Source organism: Pongo pygmaeus, chromosome 15 (assembly GCF_028885625.2).
Source record: "Pongo pygmaeus isolate AG05252 chromosome 15, NHGRI_mPonPyg2-v2.0_pri, whole genome shotgun sequence".
Lineage (NCBI taxonomy): Eukaryota > Metazoa > Chordata > Mammalia > Primates > Hominidae > Pongo > Pongo pygmaeus.
The window spans coordinates 59664925-59685827 of record NC_072388.2 but is presented as its reverse complement, the minus strand read 5'-3'; the positions used below and the strand labels follow the sequence as shown (position 1 = coordinate 59685827).

Sequence of the window (20903 nt, the reverse complement as noted above, 5' to 3'; positions counted from 1 at the left end):
AAGTGTCTTAGATACAACACCAAAAGCATGATCCATAAAAGAAAAAATTGGTAAGCGGAATTTCATCAAAATTCAATGTGTTATACTTCAAGAAACATCATTAAAAAATAAAATAACAAACCACACTCTAGGAAAACATATTTACAAAATATAAATATATATATATATATTTTTTTTTTTGGAGATGGAGTCTCGCTCTGTCTCCCCGGCTGGAGTGCAATGGCACGATCTCGGCTCACTGCAACCTCTGCCTCCCAGGTTCAAGTGATTCTCCTGCCTCAGCCTTCTGAGTAGCTGGGACTACAGGCGCGTGCCACCACACTGGCTCATTTTTTGTATTTTTAGTAGAGACGAGCTTTCACCGTGTTAGCCGTGATGGTCTCGATCTCCTGACCTCGTGATCCGCCCACCTTGACCTCCCAAAATGCTGGGATTACAGGCATGAGCCACCGTGCCCAGCCACAAATTATATTTAATAAAATGCTGATATCCAGGATATATAAAGAATTATAAGATATATATATATATATGGCAAGTGCTTTGTAAAATGACATTCTTTTTTTAACTATTAATTTTTTTATTAAAAAAACACATAATCAAAAAAGAACTTTTTGTAACTTTGTAATAAAACAAATGACCCAACTTTAAAATGAGTAAAAGATCAGACATCGCACCAAAGAAGATATATGCATGGGTAATAAACACATAAAAAGAAGCTCAGTATCATTAACCATGAGGGAAAAACAAATTAACGAGATACCAATTTTTACTCGCAACAATGGTTATAATCAAAATGACAATAATAAACATTGCTGAGGATGTGGAAAATGGAAACCCTCATGCCAGAGGAATGTAAAATGTACAGCCACTTTGTAAAACAGTTTGGCAGTTTCTGAAAAGTTAAATATAAATTTGTTACATGATCCAGCATTCAATCCTAAGTATATATCCAAGATATATGAAAACATACATGCAAACAGTATGAATATTTATAGCAGCATTATTAATAGTGTCCAAAAAGTGGCAATAATCCAAAAGTCCATCAACTGATGAACGGATAAGCAAATAGATAACGTGTAGTATATCCACTCAACGGAGTATTATTCAGCAATAAAAAGAAATGAAACATGGATATATATACCACAATATGAACCTCAGAAACATGAAATAAACCAGACACAAAAACCACATACTTATGATTCTATTTATATCACATGTCTAGAATAGGCAAGTCTATGGAGACAAAAAAGAGCTAAGTAGTTGCCCAAGTCTGGTGATGGGAAAGGGGGTTAACTATAAACTAACATGATGGATCTTTTGGGGTTGTGGAAGGTTCTAAAACTGGACTGTAGTCAGGTTTGGTACAAAATAAAATGCAGGCACTTTGTTTAAAAAGCAGGAAAACATTTTTTTCCTTTCTTCTAGGGTCTCTCTCTTGACCTGTCATGGTACTTTATTTGCTATTTAATGCTGTATCCCTCAGTCTTGAGATACTCATTAGGTAAATGCAGACCCTCAGAGGCACACAAGGCACATACATCCAGTCCTGACCTTCCCTGTATCCACAGCCTCACTGTGGGTAGAGGCAGCAACAATGAGCAGAAACAGAAAGAAGGTGGTAGAAAACATGTTTCAAGGAGGGAAGAACACATGGTTCAAAGCCCCTAGAGCATGTTCAATTGTCCCATCAGACTTTACTTACAAAACGATAAATCTAAACATAAAATTATTAAGAATTCAAGATGACAACCACAGAGTATTAAACTCCAAGTACAGGGCACCCTTGTGAATTCAGGGCTCCTTTCTGGGCACGGGGCCCTGTGAGACTGTACTGGTTACACATACATGAAGTTGGCCCTGATTGTAGTAATGGTTGTACAACTTGGTAAATTTACCAAAAATCACTGAATCATATATTTAAAATGCATTACCTTTGTGGTATGTAAATTCTACTTCAATAAAGTTTTTAAAAATAGCTTTAAGTCTTCGGTAGTAGCACACTAAAATTAACGAAATTGGGTAGAGCATCATTGACTCTGCATGTCTACCCCTTGTCTTGAGTCTAAGCCTCAAACAGTATCCCAGGCTGAGTGCCTTTTACAGGGCCAAACAAGCAATAGGTCCCAAAGGATGACCTCTGATAAAGGAGATGTATCTCAAAAAGGCCCACATCAAGTCAGAAGATATAGTTTTCCTTTTGAACATGTAAATTAACTTTGAAATAATAAGAACCATACGTATTGGTCTTTGCCCACAGTCCCTGGCACAAGGCTAATAAACTTACAGATAGGGTTGCAAGGAGAATCTTTTGTTCTAATATTTGGTCTTTGACTCCATTTCTTGACACAGAGCTCCTAAATGCCTTAGAATTTCCTGGGTAATAGGAGCATCTTTTGTTTGAAGAAAGCAAATCTTATGGGTTCCTGAATGGCCTCAGGATGGGGTTGGTTCACAAGGGGAACCAACCATGCAGTTAGCAGGCTGGAACTTCTAGCCTCACCCTCTGACCTCTGGGGAAGGGAGGAGGCTGAAGGTTGAGTTAATCACCAATGGCCAATGATATAATCAACAGAGCCTACATAATTAAGCCTTCATAAAAATCAAAAATGACAGAGTTGGGATGAGCTTCTGCACAGCTGAACTTGTGGAGGTCTGTGGCGGGTACGTTGCATGTCAGAGAGGGCATGGAAGCTCTGTGCTCCCCAACTATGCACCTCTTCCATCTGGCTGTTCATGTATATCCTCTGTAATATCCCTTATAATAGATGGATAAACATAAGTAAAGTGTTTCCCTGACTTCTGTGAGCCGCCCTAGCAAATTAATCAAAACTGACGAAGGGTTTGTGGGAACCCCCAATTTATATCTAGTTTGGTCAGAAGTATAGGTAAGAACCTACTACTTGTGACTGGCATCTGAAGTGGAGGGCAGTCTGATGGGACTGAGCCCTTAACCTGTGGTATATGATACTATCTTCAGGTAGACAGTGTCAGAACAGAACTGAATTAGAGGACACCCAGTTGGTGTCTACTGGAGAACTGCTTTGGTTGGTGTGTGGGGGGAAAACTCCACAACACCTGTTGTCAGAAGTATTGGCTGTGTGGTGTGTGAGAGTAGGAAACGCATTTTGTTTTTTTCATATGTCTTTTAACAACTCTTTGTGGGTAGAATAAGGGTGACTTCTGAGGTAATGAGTTTACCTCATAACTGGAGAAGACCTTTTACCTACTAGGGATTTCTAACCAGAGAGTAGGGCCAAATGAACAGTACTGTGATGAAAGTCCACAATCATGACTGAATTTCCATCAAAAGATCTCCTCTTAAACTGGCAATTGTATGTGCTAAAGTGCTTCTGACTGAGCCTACTCTGTGATCCAGAGTTCTATAACATTACTCTGGCATTTCTGTGATAACATAATTTTTCTTGAAAGATCTTATATTCTGCCAAATGTGAACTTAAAAGTTAGAAGTGAAATAGGGGACAGTCCACACAAAATCTACAATATAAATCTCAAAAACATGAAAGAACCCAGACATGAAAGATAACATAACCAGGGACCCAACAAAAACATTAATTATTCCTCCAAAAAGTATTAACATCGTTGATTTTTTAAAGCTTGGTTAAGTTCCAAATAAATAGATGATACAGTAAATATAGGTTTTATAAGAAACATAAGAAAAAAGTGAATATAACTTGATGGAAGGAATTGTAAGGAAGGGGTAAGGTTGCTAAGTTATGAAAACGAGCAAAATGCACAAAACTTGGGAAGAATTCCACAAGTAGCACTTCCAAGACAGGATGCATGGCAAAACTAAGCCAAAAGGAAGAACATGGTATAACTAGACATCCTGTAGAGCACTCTCTTTACTCCTCTCTGGCTTCATGCATCCCATTGTGTTTCTGTTTCCATATACAGTCATCCCTTAGCATCTGTGGGGGATTGCTTCCAGAACCCCACCCCCAGGATACCAAAATCTGCAGATGCTCAAGTCCCTTATATAAAATGGCACTGTATTTCCATATAACCTGTGCATATCTTCTCATATACTTTATTTATTTAATTTATTTTTCATCCCCCTGGACACCAGGGAGCATATACTTGGTTAGTTATAATACCTAATACGACGTATTATAAACGCTATGTAAATAGGTGTTGTCGTGTATTGTTTAGGGAATAATGACAAGAGAAAAGTCTGTACACATTCAATATAGGCGCAACTTTCCTTTTTCTCTCCAAATATTTTCAATTTGCTGTTAGTTGAATCTATGGATGCAGACCCCATGAATGGAGAGCCAACTGTATCTGAGTTCAGCTGCTATTATTAATTAACAATGTAACACATTCACTTACTGGGAAAAATCATGTGCAAACAAAATAACTTCTACAATATGGAATCTACATTATACAGATATCAATCTACCATTTACCATTCATGTGTGAGCTAATTCATGTTATAAATATGCTTTCTAGAAATAGGCAATGTAACAGGACAGACGGAATTTGATCTAGTATCTACTTTTAATATGTTTCCAAGTTGTCAGCTTTTGCCCTCACTCACCCATTCCCTGCCTTGCTTTACCCAACATCCCCAATGTTGGACACCTTTCAGTGACCTCATCTGTGGATCTCTCTTTCAGACTAGTTTTCACTGTATGGGTTTAGTATTTTATTTTGAGAGTCAGGGAAGGTGATGTTATTTGTGTAGCCAGTTTTACAGTATAGAAGAAAGATTTCACATATATATTATTGTTTCTTAAAAGTAGATGAATAAATATTTCATTTCTTTTTCAAATTAAAAACCAATGTCTCAATTTATTTTTTCTTATTATAGCTCTACACAGAAAAAAAATGCTTCCCCACCTTAATCTATATCACAGTTTTGCTATTTTCAAGGCATGGAGTACAATTTTTTTTTAAAAAACAGGCACTGAATTTGAAAAGCTCTTTAACACTAGCACAAACTTAGTAATATAAATTCTGGGGTGAATTATAAACTTTACATGTATGTGACATACCAATAAACTGTATTGCAAATATCCCCCAAAGCAAACAAACAAACAAAAAACAGGCTATTATTACTCTCTACCAGTTTCGTTACAGTTACAAAGACTGCCATAAATGTTTTTGACTTACAAACATCTACTGGTCTCAGAAGTTTTCATCACTAAAAAAATTAGACTATTTGAAACAGAGGTAAAATGCTTGTTTTCTGAAATAAACTTTTTGTTTTACTTTTTAAACTTCTTCTGCCTCTTTTAAAGTGGCAGTCATAATATTCATTAGTGTTCAAGTGCCAGGGATGTTAAATCACTTATACCTCAAATGGGCCTTATAAATATATCTATTGTTTTTATCTTATTTTGTTTTGTTTTAAGACAGTCTCGCTCTGTCATCCAGGTTGGAGTGCAGTCCTGGGTTTTTAGCCTGCAGAGTAGCTGGGATTACAGATACACACCACCACACCTGGCTAATTTTTTTTATTTTTTGTGGAAACAAAGTTCCACCATATTGCCCAAGCTGGTCTCAAGCTCCTGGCCTCAAGTGATCCACCCACCTCAGCCTCCCAGAGTACTGGGATTACAGGCGTGAGCCACCATGCCATGCCATGTCCATCCTTTAATCCAGGGATTTTTTGCTAATGAAATAATTAGAAGATCACATAAAAATTTAGCAAGATTCTATTTATAAAAACAACAAATGAAAACTGACCTAAATGTCTAATTGATGACTGGTTAAATAAATTATTTTATGAAATACTGTAAATGATGCAATGGATAAACATGTATCATTTAAAGTATTAATGTAAAATATAAAATGTAAAGATAGTCAAGATATAGTAGGTTAAGACAGGTAGCAAAACAATAATGTAACAGAAGCATTTTTGTTAAATATGTATAATAACAAAAATATGCAAGATAACAAAAAAGGTCTAGAAGGCTATTAACCAAGATTAAACTAGTGGTTCTCAAAGTATAGTCCTTAACCGTCAGCATCAGCATTTCTTAGGAACTTGTTGGAAATGAAATTCTGTGGTCTCACTCTAGTGCTACTGAATCACAAACTCTGAAGGTGGGGCCCAGCAATCTTTGTTTTAGAAAACCCTCTAGGTGATTCTGATATATGCTTTGAGACCACTACTCTAGGTCCTCTATTGGGAATCAGGATCCCTTTGAGACAGGAATAAAAACCATAAACTTTATTCCAGGAAAGTGTACATTTGAACAAATGCTCAATTTTATTCACAAATATGGGAAAGAAAGTATCAATGGTAGTAAAGTACCATTCCCAAGTAGAATGTATCTACTGAGCCCTAGGACTCTTCACCTACAACAAAATAACAGATACTTACTGCATATAAGTTGCCAAAATTAAATCACAAAAAAATGAAAGGAAACTGTGAATCAAACCTTCAAGTCTGGTGTACTAATATTTCTTCCAGTTTGTCTTTATAAACTTTCTCAGATTCCAAGACTGACACAAAATCTCCTGGGTTTAACTTTCCAAATTTCTGAACTACTGAGTTTATACATTGAAATTGTGGCCTTTGCAATGGAGAAATCTTACTTGATCACTATTCCATTTGACTAACACTCTGTATTTCCTAGCCTTAAGAGAAAAACTTGAAAGTTTTTTTTTTTTCATTTTGTCCCCTCTCCCTCCCCTAGAGAAAGTTTTAAGAAATTTATTTCAGAAACATCAAATCCTGTAGAGATCCCTGATTTCCTTACAGCTTATAGTAAGAACCAAGATCAAACTACAGAGACCTCAAGTTAAAGCTTCAATGAAAACAAAAGGCCAAAAAATAAAAGATTTAACAAGAACATTGGTAATCATCTCCTAATTTTATTGTTCCAAATCAATTTCAGATTTCTGTGGTAACATATGCATCTCCTATAATAAATTTTAACCGAATAAAAATGTTAATGTTATTCTAAGAAAAGTATCCCAATTCTTTTTTAAAAACACTATATGCACACCTGCTATTCTCCTATCCATCCAAGCAGGAAACCATTTCTCCTTTACATCATGAGCAATAGAAAACTACTTATTAAAACATTAATCACAGTCCATTATATTCTGACTCACTGCCAAAAGTTCCCATTACATCACTGAAAATATCTATTAACCAAAACCTGCTTCTGACAAGTTACAGGAGTGTTTAAAATTTAGTAATGTAAAAGTCAGTTTAAAAAGAACAGTTACACAATTGATTTTGCAGTGGCAGCAAAAATAATTACTTTTTTTTCCGACATTTATTACCAAAAGGCTGATTTAACTGGTGTTTCTACTGTAAAATTATTCAAAAATTATTTCAAACTTCACCTAGTGTTATTAAACAAATTTACTATGAAAGTATTAAACCAATGACTGAAAAGTGAAATTAAAGAATTTTAAAATGTGCTGAATACAACACTGTATGTAAAACTATATTGAGTTGTGTAAATATGGGTCTTGTTTAGAGCCATGTCTTACAGGAAATTGTAGCAAATGAAAACCATCCCCATTTTCCATTCCTGCTCTTTAGGATTTATGTTTTTACATTTAAAACCAGTTATAAAGAGAAACAAAAAACCATGGCAACATTACCTTCAAGTCAGAATAATGACTACTTTGGGCATTCTGATCGTGTTAAAATAATTTAATATTATTAGAAGCAAAGTTTAAATATATTTTTATTTTCTACCAACAGAACCAACTATCTAGTTTTCATCTGCTGAACTGTTTGGGGAGTAGTAACAGTGGCTTCCTAACTTAAGACAGTGCCACTCCAAAGCAGGAGGAAGAGAGGTGACATTTAATAAAGTGCCAAGAAAAAAAGCATAGGGGTGATGGGTGTATATTTCCTAAGAACAGAGACCACTTACGGCTTATGATTCTCTATATTATAAAGATCAATAACTCAACAGTAGAAACATGGTAATTTTTCTTCTGTTTGCTTATATTTTCAAAATTTTTCTATAATGAACATATATTACTTTTACAATGGGCAATACCCAATGAATTTATTTTAACAGATACCTGTGACTCCAAGATAACTGGGAGAGACCTCAAGAGAAAATGCTAACATGTCTTAATACATTATATTGTATGAATTCTCCTTCAAATTTAAATTATCATAATCTCTATTTCTGAAAATAGGAGTGAATGACAATCTCCAACGGCTTATATAAAATCTAATATTTCTTAGGTTTATGTTTTCTTTATTGTAGTGTTTCCTATGTTTAATTCAGCTAGAAAATTCATGGTAGAAGGACTTAGAGAAATTAAAAGCATGAATTATATCTCAGTTAATAAGGAGACAGAAGAAGAAGAGAGACTTGGGTTACAATCATAGAACATGATAACGATAAATTACCTGAGTACTTTAACCCAAGAGCCAACATGTTTTACATTTGAAAGGCTGAAAGAGTCACCAAGCTATACATGTCTAATAATTTCCTAACAACTCAATCTCCTGATTGTTTCTCCTTTTTAAAAAAAAAAAAATTAGTCTCTCTAAATAGAAATACAATTTCTACAAACCTAATGAAAATAAAGTCATCTCTACTTGAAAGTAGTTCTTAAGAGAATATGAGGCCAGGCGTGGTGGCTCAATGCCTGTAATTCCAGCACTTTGGGAGGCTGAGGCAGGTGGATCACTTGAGGTCAGGAGTTCGAGACCAACCTGGCCAACATGGTGAAACCCTGTCTCTACTAAAAATACAAAAAAATTAACTGGGCATAGTGGTGGGCCTGTAATGATTACAGGTGGGCACCTGTAATCCCAGCTACTCAGGAGGCTGAGGCAGGAGAATTGCTTGCACCCAGGAGGCAGAGGTTGCAGTGAGCTGAAATCGCGCCACTGCACTCCAGCCTGGGCAACAGAGCAAGACTGTGCCAAAAAAAAAAAAAAAAAAAAAAAAAAAAATCAAGATTTTTCTGTTTTCATTCCATGATGGAAAGGAAAAAAAAGACAGACATTTCATTATTATTAGGTGAATATAAGGTGGATCATAAGAGTGTAAAGATGCAGAAAGTAGCCCTGTAGACGCTAATTGTGATGATAAAAATAATCATGTAAGTAAAATCTCAGATAATGATATCCTAGATTAATTTTTTCAAACTTTTTTTTTTTTTAATCTCCCCAAACTCTATTGGTGGGCTTGGGCTCTGCTGGTCCTACAGTGCTGTGGATCACCTGCCATGGAGCCCAGCCCCAATGGCGCCACCAGCCTCTGGCCCCACTGCCAGAGGCTGTGACTGATTCTGCAAGACATGCAGTCTGTCGCCCACCCATGCCTTGTCACTGCAGGTGGAGCAGCTGCCCCCCCCCCCCCCCCACCCAGTGCTCAAAGTACTAGGATATCTTTGTCATCTGCAGTAAGACCTATGGCAACGTGATGGTGTTAGATGGCATCATCCAGTATACAGAGAGGAACAAATTCTCCTACCAGGAGATTATAGTCAACCTGCCTCTCTGCAGCCACCCCAACCTACAAATGGTGGTGATTATTGAGGATAGGAACAAGGGCATCCTGTGCAAGGTGAGGTAGTACCCCTCTGTGAAGTCTATGGTCCAGTGTGAGACTGATAAGGATGTCATCCAAGTCTCTCAGAAGTTCCTGCCAGGCAAAGCTGTTGGCTACTTTTGCTCAAAGCTGACCTTACACATGGGTGATGGGTTTGAATTCATGAAACAGAATTAGGATGCCTTCAGTGTTATCAATGACTCCTCAGACCCCACTGCCTTGCTAAAAACCTCTTCAAGGAATCCTACTACCAGCTCATGAAGACAGTCCTCAGGAGGGCAGCCCTCAAGACGCATGGCATTCTCTGCTGCCCAGGTGACTGCCAGTGGCCGTACCTGGACCTCACCAAAAAGATGCAGCAATTCTGCATGCCACTCTTTCCCATGGTGGGCTGTACCTACTGCACCATCCCCACCTACCGCAGTGGCCAGATTAGCTTCATGATGTGCAGCAAAACCCAAGCACCAAGTTCTGGGAGTCCGTGTGACAGCTGACACAGAAGCTGGTGGAACACACATAACTGAAATACTGTAAATCAGATGTGCACCAGGCAGCTTTCTGCTGCCCAAATTTGCCCACAAGACCCTGAATGATCTGAGCTGAGCACAGGTGCTGCTGCAGATGCCAACCAGGACATTGGACCAGGGAGCCTCCAGGGTTCCTGGTCCTCTCTAGCTCTGAGCCAGACCTCTTGCCGGCTCTGGCACACCAACCAACTGTCCAAGTCCCAGAATGCTGCCTGGCTGACATGCTGAGCAGACTGTCTGTGTGTCTGTCTCTCTTGATGTGTAGCATTCAGCCTCCAACCCTATATCAGCTGTGTATAGCACCATCTCTCTGCCTTCTCTTGCCCCTTCACTCACCAAATGTGTAACGAAACAACAAAACAAAAAACTTCCCAAACTCAAAAATCAATGAGTTACCAATATATTGTGCACAATTCAATGATTTTTAGTAAATTTACATCATTGAGCAATCATCCCTACAACCCAATTTCAGAACATTTTCATCACTTCAAAGCAGATCCCTCATGCCCATTTGCAGTCACTCAAGTATGTATTTTTAAGGACAAATATATATATATATATTCTCATCTGGATAGTCATTAAACAAGATAGATTATATCCACAATAATTTGGAACAAGAACCTTGACCATCCATTTTGCTAAAAGTATCTGTGTCAACATCCTTTCATCTTTTATAATGTTTGTGCACCATAATTTAGTTGATACATTTTTTAAGTGTATAAATGATATTGGCAAGTGTCCACATAAAGGTATTTGGAAGGGAGAAAATCATGTAAAAATGAACAATTGGCCGGGTGCTGTGGCTCATGCCTGTAATCCCACCACTTTGGGAGGCTGAGGCAGGTGGATCATGAGGTCAGGAGATCAAGACCAACCTGGCTAAAACGGTGAAACCCCGTCTCTACTAAAAATACAAAAAATTAGCCGGACGTGGTTGTGGGCGCCTGTAGTCCCAGCTACTCAGGAGGATGAGGCAGGAGAATGGCGTGAACCCGGGAGGCGGAGCTTGCAGTGAGCCAAGATCCCGCCACTGCACTCCAGCCTGGGCGACAGAGCAAGACTCCACCTCAAAAAAAAAAAAAAAAAAAAAAAGAACAATTAATTGGATTGATCCTTCTAACTGGTGTTCACAAATCTAAAAGTGAGAATCTTTTGCAATTATGGAATAAAAAAGATGGCGGTCCTCTTTTCAACCAAATTACAAGCCATCAAAGTTTTCAAAGGTTTTAAATTTTGATCAAGCAAACACAAAAAGAGTAAGAGATAATGATAAGCTTAAACCTGCTGATGTATTTGAAAGCCTGAATCCAAATTGAATTTTGATGATACAAATGCAAGTGGAACCAGAAGAAGTAACAAGCTCAGCCAGACGCGGTGGCTCACGCCTGTAATCCCAGCACTTTGGGAGGCCAAAGCGGGTAGATTACTTGAGGTCAGGAGTTCAAGACCAGCCTGGCCAACATGGTGAAACTCCGTCCGTCTCTACTAAAAATACAAAAAGTTAGCCGGGTGTGGTGGCACACACCTGTAATCCCAGCTACTTGGAAGGCTGAGGCAGGAGAATCACTTGAACTCGGGAGGCGGAGGTTGCAGTGAACCGAGACCACACCACTCCACTCCAGCCTGGGCAAAAAAGTGAGACTCTGTCTAAAAAAAAAAAAAAAAACTCAAATCTATTAGAGATGTATTTGAAATACGGATTCAACATATACAAGTTGCATATGTCCCATGTTCATGTGTGACCACTGATCAGTGGTTAGTTGCATTCGAAGGGCACTACCAATTTTGAGTACAGACACCTTCTAAACCAAGAATATATGGAATAAAAATTTCATTGCACTATATTTAAATCTCTGTTAAATTTTCTAATACAATTGTTTCATACACTTTGCTTATTCATAAAAACAATGTAAAATTATTTAATAAGGGGGTTCATTGGACCTAGATAAATAAATAGGAATGACTATTTTTCCTGGTAAAATGAGGGTTAGAAACTGAAAATTCTATGAAGCATTATAATACTGTACCTACCCTAAGAAAGAAGTTAGAACACCTCTCCATTTGCCTAAGGCTACGCCAACCTCTGCTCATACATAATTTCCCTTAGACCTTAAAAGTATGTTCCCTAAACTTTAGAAACAATTTGAGTGGTGACTTCTACTATGTGTTTAGAGCAGCATTTCTCAAACTTTTCTTACCATAATTAACAGTATACTTTACATGAAAACCCACTACAAGTGAGTTTTACGAAAGTTTTACAAGCCAATGCTTACAGGTTATTTTTTGTTTTTATTTTTGTTTTTTAATTTTTAAAAATTTTTTGGAGACAGAGTCTTGCTCTGTCACACAGGCTGGAGTGCAGTGGCACGATTTCAGCTCACTGCAACCTCTGCCTCCCAGGTCCAAGCAATTCTCGTGCCTCAGCCTCCTGATTAGTTGGGACTACTGGCATGCACTACCACACCTGGCTAATTTTTTTTATATTTTAGTAAAGACACAGTTTCACCATATTGCCCAGTCTGATCTGGAACTCCTGAGTTCAGACAGTTCGCCCGCCTCCGCCTCCCAAAGTGCTAGGATTACAGGCATAAGCCACTGCACCTGGCCTGTTTTTAATTTTTAGAGGCAGGGTCTCGCTCTGTTACCCAGGCTGGAGTGCAGTGGTGTGATCTTGGCTCACTGCAGCCTCGAATTCCTGGGCACAAGTGATCCTCCCACCTCAGCCTCCTGGGTAGCTGGGAACACAGATGCACGCCACCATCCCTGGCTAATTTTTACATTTTTTGTAAAGACGAGATCTTGTTATGTTGCCCAGACTGGTCTTAAACTCCTGGGCTCAAGCGATCCTTGTGCCTTGGCCTCCCAAAGTGCTGGGATTACAGGCGTGAGCCATAGCACCTGGCCCAATGCTTACATTTATATAATGCCCTTGGCGAGTTTACTTTTTATTTTATTCTATTTTTAAAAATGTATACAACCTACAATCTAAAAAACACTGATAATACAGCTCTCCAATATGTCATTTTTAAATGTTAAAGTTGAGGGTTAAGATGATAATGGATAAATTATTTGTAACAAATAAACAAAACCACCTTTCAAAGCAACAACAGTAGCAAGCTCACAAAACAGATGGAAGCGATAGAGCCAACATCAGGCTATAGATGTTAACTGTAACAAATGAGGGGATAAAGGTAACAACTAAGCCTTCCTAAGGAAGAAGGCCTGCTTCAAGGAAAAGTTACCACAGCGCTCCAAGAAATACCCTCCTGCTATTGACTCAGTTGTTGGGAGATGAGAGCTGTCCAAATGTGTCTTCCAACTCCTCTCCCGCTCTGGTATGCAGAGCTGGGAACCGATGAATGCAGTAAACAGGACGGTAAGAATACTATTGCTTCTGACTCCTTTACTTTCTTTTTAAATTAAGTTTGAGGTAAAATTCAAGGCAGGAAATATGAAAGTTGACTGAATTTCACTTAAATCTAAAGACAGCTAACCACTCTTTGGCACGATATTTTTAAAACATTTTAAAAGTACCAATTCCACAAAATCTGATGCTAAACCCATCACAAATTAGCAAAGCAGCTACACTGCATGCCTTCAAACACAAGGACAGGAGAGACTAAGCTATTAATAAAAGTACCAGGAAGTAACATCTACATTGGGTAAGGAGGCTGAAACAAAGCAAGAGGCAACAAATGGTGAGATTCTATTTTGTTTTCATATTCCGTAGCCCTAGATAGGGAAGATTTTAGGGTTTGATGAGGTGAACAAGGTGCTGATTAAAGCCAAAGGAAAAATGTGAAGAGACACAAAAAACATGGCAATCATTATGGGAAATCTAAGAAACACAATAAGTTTGAAATATGTGGCTCAGCTGAAAATAAGATTTTCACATTCACCATGAATATAGGGAATATGACTCAATTTTCAAAATGTAATATAATTGCATTAAGAGATAATAGGGCAAGTGAAATAACGGTAGAGAAGAGGTTTTAGAAGGCTAAATCTTCATTTCTCATACTAGGAAATCAAGAGACAGCTATAAAATTGGAAACCAAGGAACTGCAGTATAATTATGTTATTTAGAAGTACAGAGGTAAATAGTAGAACAAAAAGCTAAGATTTAGAAGCTGGGCAGAGTAAAAAAAGTTACATTGACACAAGCAGAATTGAGGAACAGCAATCTGCATTACAAATTACCTGAAATAGCACCTTGCTCTCAATCAAATAAAAAACAAACCTACACAGAATCAATCAGCATCTTCTCTCACCTTGAAATATTTCAGAATAATGAGCCAACCCTGGCTGGTCATCTAATCCACATTTTGCCATGTTATTGGTAATTTTCCTTCCAAAAACATTATTCCCTTCAAAAATCCTTCATAAACTAAAATTTGATTTGCTACCCATGTTCACTCTGCTCTCCCAAAGTACAGCCATTTGTTTCTAGTTTCAATAATCACACTTCTTTTAACCTTCTATATAGGACCTATCTTGACCACTACTTAAGTTTCTGGATCTCTTTTTTAAAATCTCCCTAAGGCTCTATAGCTTTCTTAAAATAATGTAACCAAATATGATGTAGAATTTTGTATGACTAAATGAAGATGATTTGGTCAACACAGAAGCTACCCACAACACAGAAGCCCATCCCGAGTGGACTGTATTAGGCAGCTGCATACTTAGCATATCAAACATCCAAAACAGATCTTTTTTTTTTTTCACCATATGTGTGCCTCTACACAACTAAATTATTTTCTGTAATAATCATGAAATTAAAAATAACAATCCAGACACACATTTGAAGCTAGGGAGCCAAGATGGCCGAATAGGAACAGTTCCAGTCTACAGCTCCCAGCGTGAGCGATGCAGAAGACGGGTGATTTCTGCATTTCCAACTGAGGTACCGGGTTCATCTCACAGGGGAGTGCCAGACAGTGGGTGCAGGACAGTGGGTACAGTACACCGTGCATGAGCCGAAGCAGGGGGAGGCATCACCGCACCCGGGAAGTGCAAGGGGTCAGGGAATTCCCTTTCCTAGTCAAAGAAAGGGGTGACAGACAGCACCTGGAAAAATCGGGTCACTCCCACCCTAATACCGCGCTCTTCAAACGGGCTGAACAAATGGCACACCGGGAGATTATATCCTGCACCTGGCTCGGAGGGTGCTATGCCAACGGAGCCTTACTCATTGCTAGCACAGCAGTCTGAGATCAAATTGCAAGGCAGCAGCCAGGCTGGGGGAGGGGCGCCCACCATTGCTCAGGCCAGAGTAGGTAAACAAATCAGCCAGAAAGCTCCAACTGGCTGGAGCCCACCACAGCTCAAGGAGGCCTGCCTGCCTCTATAGGCTCCACCTCTGGGGGCAGGGCACAGACAAACAAAAGCCAGCAATAACCTCTGCAGTCTTAAATGTCCCTGTCTCACAGCTTTGAAGAGAGTAGTGGTTCTCCCAGCACACACCTGGAGATCTGAGAACAGACAGACTGCCTCCTCAAGTGGGTCCCTGACCCCCGAGGAGCCTAACTGGGAGGCACCCCGAAGTAAGGGCGGACTGAAACCTCACACGGCCGGGTACTGCTCTGAGACAAAACTTCCAGAGGAATGATCAGGCAGCAGCATTTGCGGATCACCAATATTCGCTGTTCTACAGCCTCTGCTGCTGATACCCAGGCAAACAGGGTCTGGAGTGGACCTCCAGTAAACTCCAACAAACCTGCAGCTGAGGGTCCTGACTGTTAGAAGGAAAACTAAAAACAGAAAGGACATCCACACCAAAAACCCATCTGTACGTCACCATCATCAAAAACCTAAGGTAGATAAAACCACAAAGATGGGGAAAAAACAGAGCAGAAAAACAGTAAACTCTAAAAATCAGAGTGCCTCTCCTCCTCCAAAGGAACGCAGCTCCTCACCAGCAACGGAACAAAGCTGGACAGAGAATGACTTTGAGGAGTTGAGAGAGGAAGGCTTCAGAAGATCAAACTACTCTGAGCTAAAGGAGGAAGTTCGAACCCATGGCAAAGAAGTTAAAAACCTTGAAAAAAAATTAGACGAATGGCTAACTAGAATAACCAATGCAGAGAAGTCCTTAAAGGACATGACGGAGCTGAAAACCAAGGCACGAGAACTATCTGATGAATGCACAAGCCTCAGTAACCGATGCGATCAACTAGAAGAAAGGGTATCAGCGATGGAAAACGAAATGAATGAAATGAAGCGTGAAGAGAAGTTTAGAGAAAAAACAATAAAAAGAAATGAATGAAGCCTCCAAGAAATATGGGACTCTGTGAAAAGACCAAATCTGTGTCTGACTGGTGTACCTGAAAGTGACGGGGAGAATGGAACCAAGTTGGAAAACACTCTGCAGGATATTATCCAGGAGAACTTCCCCAATCTAGCAAGGCAGGCCAACATTGAAATGCATGAAATACAGAGAACACCACAAACATACTCCTCAAGAAGAGCAACTCCAAGTCACATAATTGTCAGATTCACGAAAGGTGAAATGAAGGAAAAACCGTTAAGGACAGCCAGAGAGAAAGGTCAGGTTACCCACAAAAGGAAGCCCATCAGACTAACAGCTGATCTCTTGGCAGAAACACTACAAGCCAGAAGAGAGTGGGGGCCAATATTCAACATTCTTAAAGAAAAGCATTTTCAACCCAGAATTTCATATCCAGACAAACTAAGCTTCATAAGTGAAAGAGAAATAAAATCCTTTACAGACTAGCAAATGCTGAGAGATTTGGTCACCACCAGGCCTGCCCTAAAAGAGCTCCTGAAGGCAGCACTAAACATGGAAAGGAACAACCGGTACCAACCACTGCAAAAACATGCCACATTGTCAAGACCACCAAGGCTAGGAAGAAACTGCATCAACTAACGAGCAAAATAACCAGCTAACATCATAATGACAGGATCAAATTCACACATAACAATACTAACCTTAAATGTAAATGGACTAAATGATCCAATTAAAAGACACAGACTGGCAAATTGGATAAAGACCCAAGACCCATCAGTGTGCTGTATTCAGGAAACCCATCTCACCTGCAGAGACACACATAGGCTCAAAATAAAGGGATGGAGGAAGATCTACCAAGCAAATGGAAAACAAAAAAGGCAGGGGTTGCAATCCTAGTCTCAGAAAAAACAGACTTTAAACCAACAAAGACCAAAAGAGACAAAGAAGGCCATTACAGAATGGTAAAGGGATCAATTCAACAAGAAGAACTAACTATCCTAAATATATATGCACCCAATACAGGAGCACCCAGATTCATAAAGCAAGTCCTGAGTGACCTACAAAGAGACTTAGACTCCCACACAATAATAATGGGAGAATTTAACACCCCACTGTCAACACTAGACAGATCAACGAGACAGAAAGTTAACAAGGATATCCAGGAATTGAACGCAGCTCTGCACCAAGCAGACCTAATAGACATCTACAGAACTCTCCACCCCAAATCAACAGAATATACATTATTCTCAGCAACACACCACACCTATTCCAAAATTGACCACATAGTTGGAAGTAAAACACTCCTCAGCAAATGTAAAAGAACAGAAACTATAACAAACTGTCTCTCAGACCACAGTGCAATCAAACTAGAACTCAGGATTAAGAAACTCACTCAAAACCGCTCAACTACATGGAAACTGAACAACTTGCTCCTGAATGACTACTGGGTACATAACGAAATGAAGGCAGAAATAAAGATGTTCTTTGAAACCAACGAGAACCAAGACACAACATACCAGAATCTCTGGGACACATTCAAAGCGGTGTGTAGAGGGAAATTTATAGCACTAAATGCCCACAAGAGAAAGCAGGAAAGATCCAAAATTGACACCCTAACATCACAATTAAAAGAACTAGAGAAGCAAGAGCAAACACATTCAAAAGCTAGCAGAAGGCAAGAAATAACTAAGATCAGAGTAGAACTGAAGGAAATAGAGATACAAAAAACCCTTCAAAAAATCAATGAATCCAGGAACTGCTTTCTTGAAAAGATTGACAAAATTGATAGACTGCTAATAAGACTAATAAAGAAGAAAAGAGAGAAGAATCAAATAGACACAATAAAAAATGACAAAGGGGATATCACCACCAATCCCACAGAAATACAAACTACCATCAGAGAATACTACAAACACCTCTACGCAAATAAACTAGAAAATCTAGAAGAAATGGATAAATTCCTCGACACACACACTCTCCCAGGACTAAACCAGGAAGAAGTTGAATTTCTGAATAGACCAATAACAGGCTCTGAAATTGAGGCAATAATTAAGAGCTTACCAACCAAAAAAAGTCCAGGACCAGATGGTTTCATAGCCGAATTTTACCAGAGGTACAAGGAGGAGCTGGTACCATTCCTTCTGAAACTATTCCAATCAATAGAAAAAGAGGGAATCCTCCCTAACTCATTTTATGAGGCCAGCATCATCCTGATACCAAAGCCTGGCAGAGACACAACAAAAAAACAGAATTTTAGACCAATATCCTTGATAAACATCGATGCAAAATTCCTCAATAAAATACTGGCAAACCGAATCCAGCAGAACATCAAAAATCTTGTCCACCACGATCCAGTGGGCTTCATCCCTGGGATGCAAGGCTGGTTCAACATACGCAAATCAATAAATGTAATCCAGCATATAAACAGAACCAAAGACAAAAACCACATGATTATCTCAATAGATGCAGAAAAGGCCTTTGACAAAATTCAACAACCCTTCATGCTAAAAACTCTCAATAAATTAGGTATTGATGGGACGTATCTCAAAATAATAAGAGCTATCTACGACAAACCCACAGCCAATATCATAATGAATGGGCAAAAACTGGAAGCATTCCCTTTGAAAACTGGCACAAGACAGGGATGCCCTCTTTCACCACTTCTATTCAACATAGTGTTGGAAGTTCTGGCCAGGGAAATCAGGCAGGAGAAGGAAATAAAGGGCATTCAATTAGGAAAAGAGGAAGTCAAATTGTCCCTGTTTGCAGATGACATGATAGTATATCTAGAAAACCCCATTGTCTCGGCCCAAAATCTCCTTAAGCTGATAAGCAACTTCAGCAAAGTCTCAGGATACAAAATCAATGTACAAAAATCACAAGCATTCTTATACACCAATAACAGACAAACAGAGAGCCAAATCATGAGTGAACTCCCATTCACAATTGCTTCAAAGAGAATAAAATACCTAGGAATCCAACTTAGAAGGGATGTGAAGGACCTCTTCAAGGAGAACTACAAACCATTGCTCAAGGAAATAAAAGAGGATACAAACAAATGGAAGAACATGCCATGCTCATGGGTAGGAAAAATCAATATCGTGAAAATGGCCATACTGCCCAAGGTAATTTACAGATTGAATGCCATCCCCATCACGCTACCCATGACTTTCTTCACAGAATTGGAAAAAACTACTTCAAAGTTCATATGGAACTGAAAAAGAGCCCGCATCACCAAGTCAATCCTAAGCCAAAAGAACAAAGCTGGAGGCATCACACTACCTGACTTCAAACTATACTACAAGGCTACAGTAACCAAAACAGCATGGTAGTGGTACCAAAACAGAGATATAGATCAATGGAACAGAACAGAGCCGTCAGAAATAATGCCACATATCTACAAGTATCTGATCTTTGACAAACCTGACAAAAACAGGAAATGGGGAAAGGATTCCCTATTTAATAAATGGTGCTGGGAAAACTGGCTAGCCATACGTAGAAAGCTGAAACTGGATCCCTTCCTTACACCTTATACAAAAATCAATTCAAGATGGATTAAAGACTTAAATGTTAGACCTAAAACCATAAAAACCCTAGAAGAAAACCTAGGCATTACCATTCAGGACATAGGCATGGGCAAGGACTTCATGTCTAAAACACCAAAAGCAATGGCAACAAAAGCCAAAATTGACAAATGGGATCTAATTAAACTAAAGAGCTTCTGCACAGCAAAAGAAACTACCATCAGAGTGAACAGGCAACCTACAAAATGGGAGAACATTTTTGCAACCTACTCATCTGACAAAGGGCTAATATCCAGAATCTACAATGAACTCCAACAAATTTACAAGAAAAAAACAAACAACCCCATCAAAAAGTGGGCGAAGGACATGAACAGACACTTCTCAAAAGAAGACATTTATGCAGCGAAAAAACACATGAAAAAATGCTCACCATCACTGGCCATCAGAGAAATGCAAATCAAAACCACAATGAGATACCATCTCACACCAGTTAGAATGGCAATCATTCAAAAGTCAGGAAACAACAGGTGCTGGAGAGGATGTGGAGAAATAGGAACACTTTTACACTGTTGGTGGGACTGTAAACTAGTTCAACCCTTGTGGAAGTCAGTGTGGCGATTCCTCAGGGATCTAGAACTAGAAATTCCATTCGACCCAGCCATCCCATTACTGGGTATATACCCAAAGGACTATAAATCATGCTGCTATATTGCGGCATTATTCACAATAGCAAAGACTTGGAACCAACCCAAATGTCCAACAATGATAGACTGGATTAAGAAAATGTGGCACATATACACCATGGAATACTATGCAGCCATAAAAAATGATGAGTTCACGTCCTTTGTAGGGACATGGATGAAATTGGAAATCATCATTCTCAGTAAACTATCACAAGAACAAAAAACCAAACACCGCATATTCTCACTCATAGGTGGGAATTGAACAATGAGAACACATGGACACAGGAAGGGGAACATCACACTCTGGGGACTGTTGTGGGGTGGGGGGAGGGGGGAGGGATAGCATTGGGAGATATACCTAATGCTAGATGACGAGTTGGTGGGTGCAGCGCACCAGCATGGCACATGTATAC

General features: G+C 39.1%; 1 protein-coding gene across 2 annotated transcripts in view; it reads right to left on the bottom strand.

Annotated features, from left to right (window-relative positions):
- MNAT1 (MNAT1 component of CDK activating kinase) overlaps positions 1–20903 on the bottom strand; it is a 236227-nt gene that overhangs the window by 39277 nt on the left and 176047 nt on the right. Inside the window, exon 8 of one of the 2 annotated variants that reach the window (XM_063651662.1) lies at positions 8879–11102. The exons of the other annotated variant lie outside the window; for it this stretch is intronic. Within the exon in view, the coding sequence (XP_063507732.1) occupies positions 10997–11102 (106 nt within the window). The 3' untranslated portion in view covers positions 8879–10996. Of the gene's footprint in view, positions 1–8878; positions 11103–20903 lie in introns of those variants that run through there. 2 annotated transcript variants of the gene reach the window in all.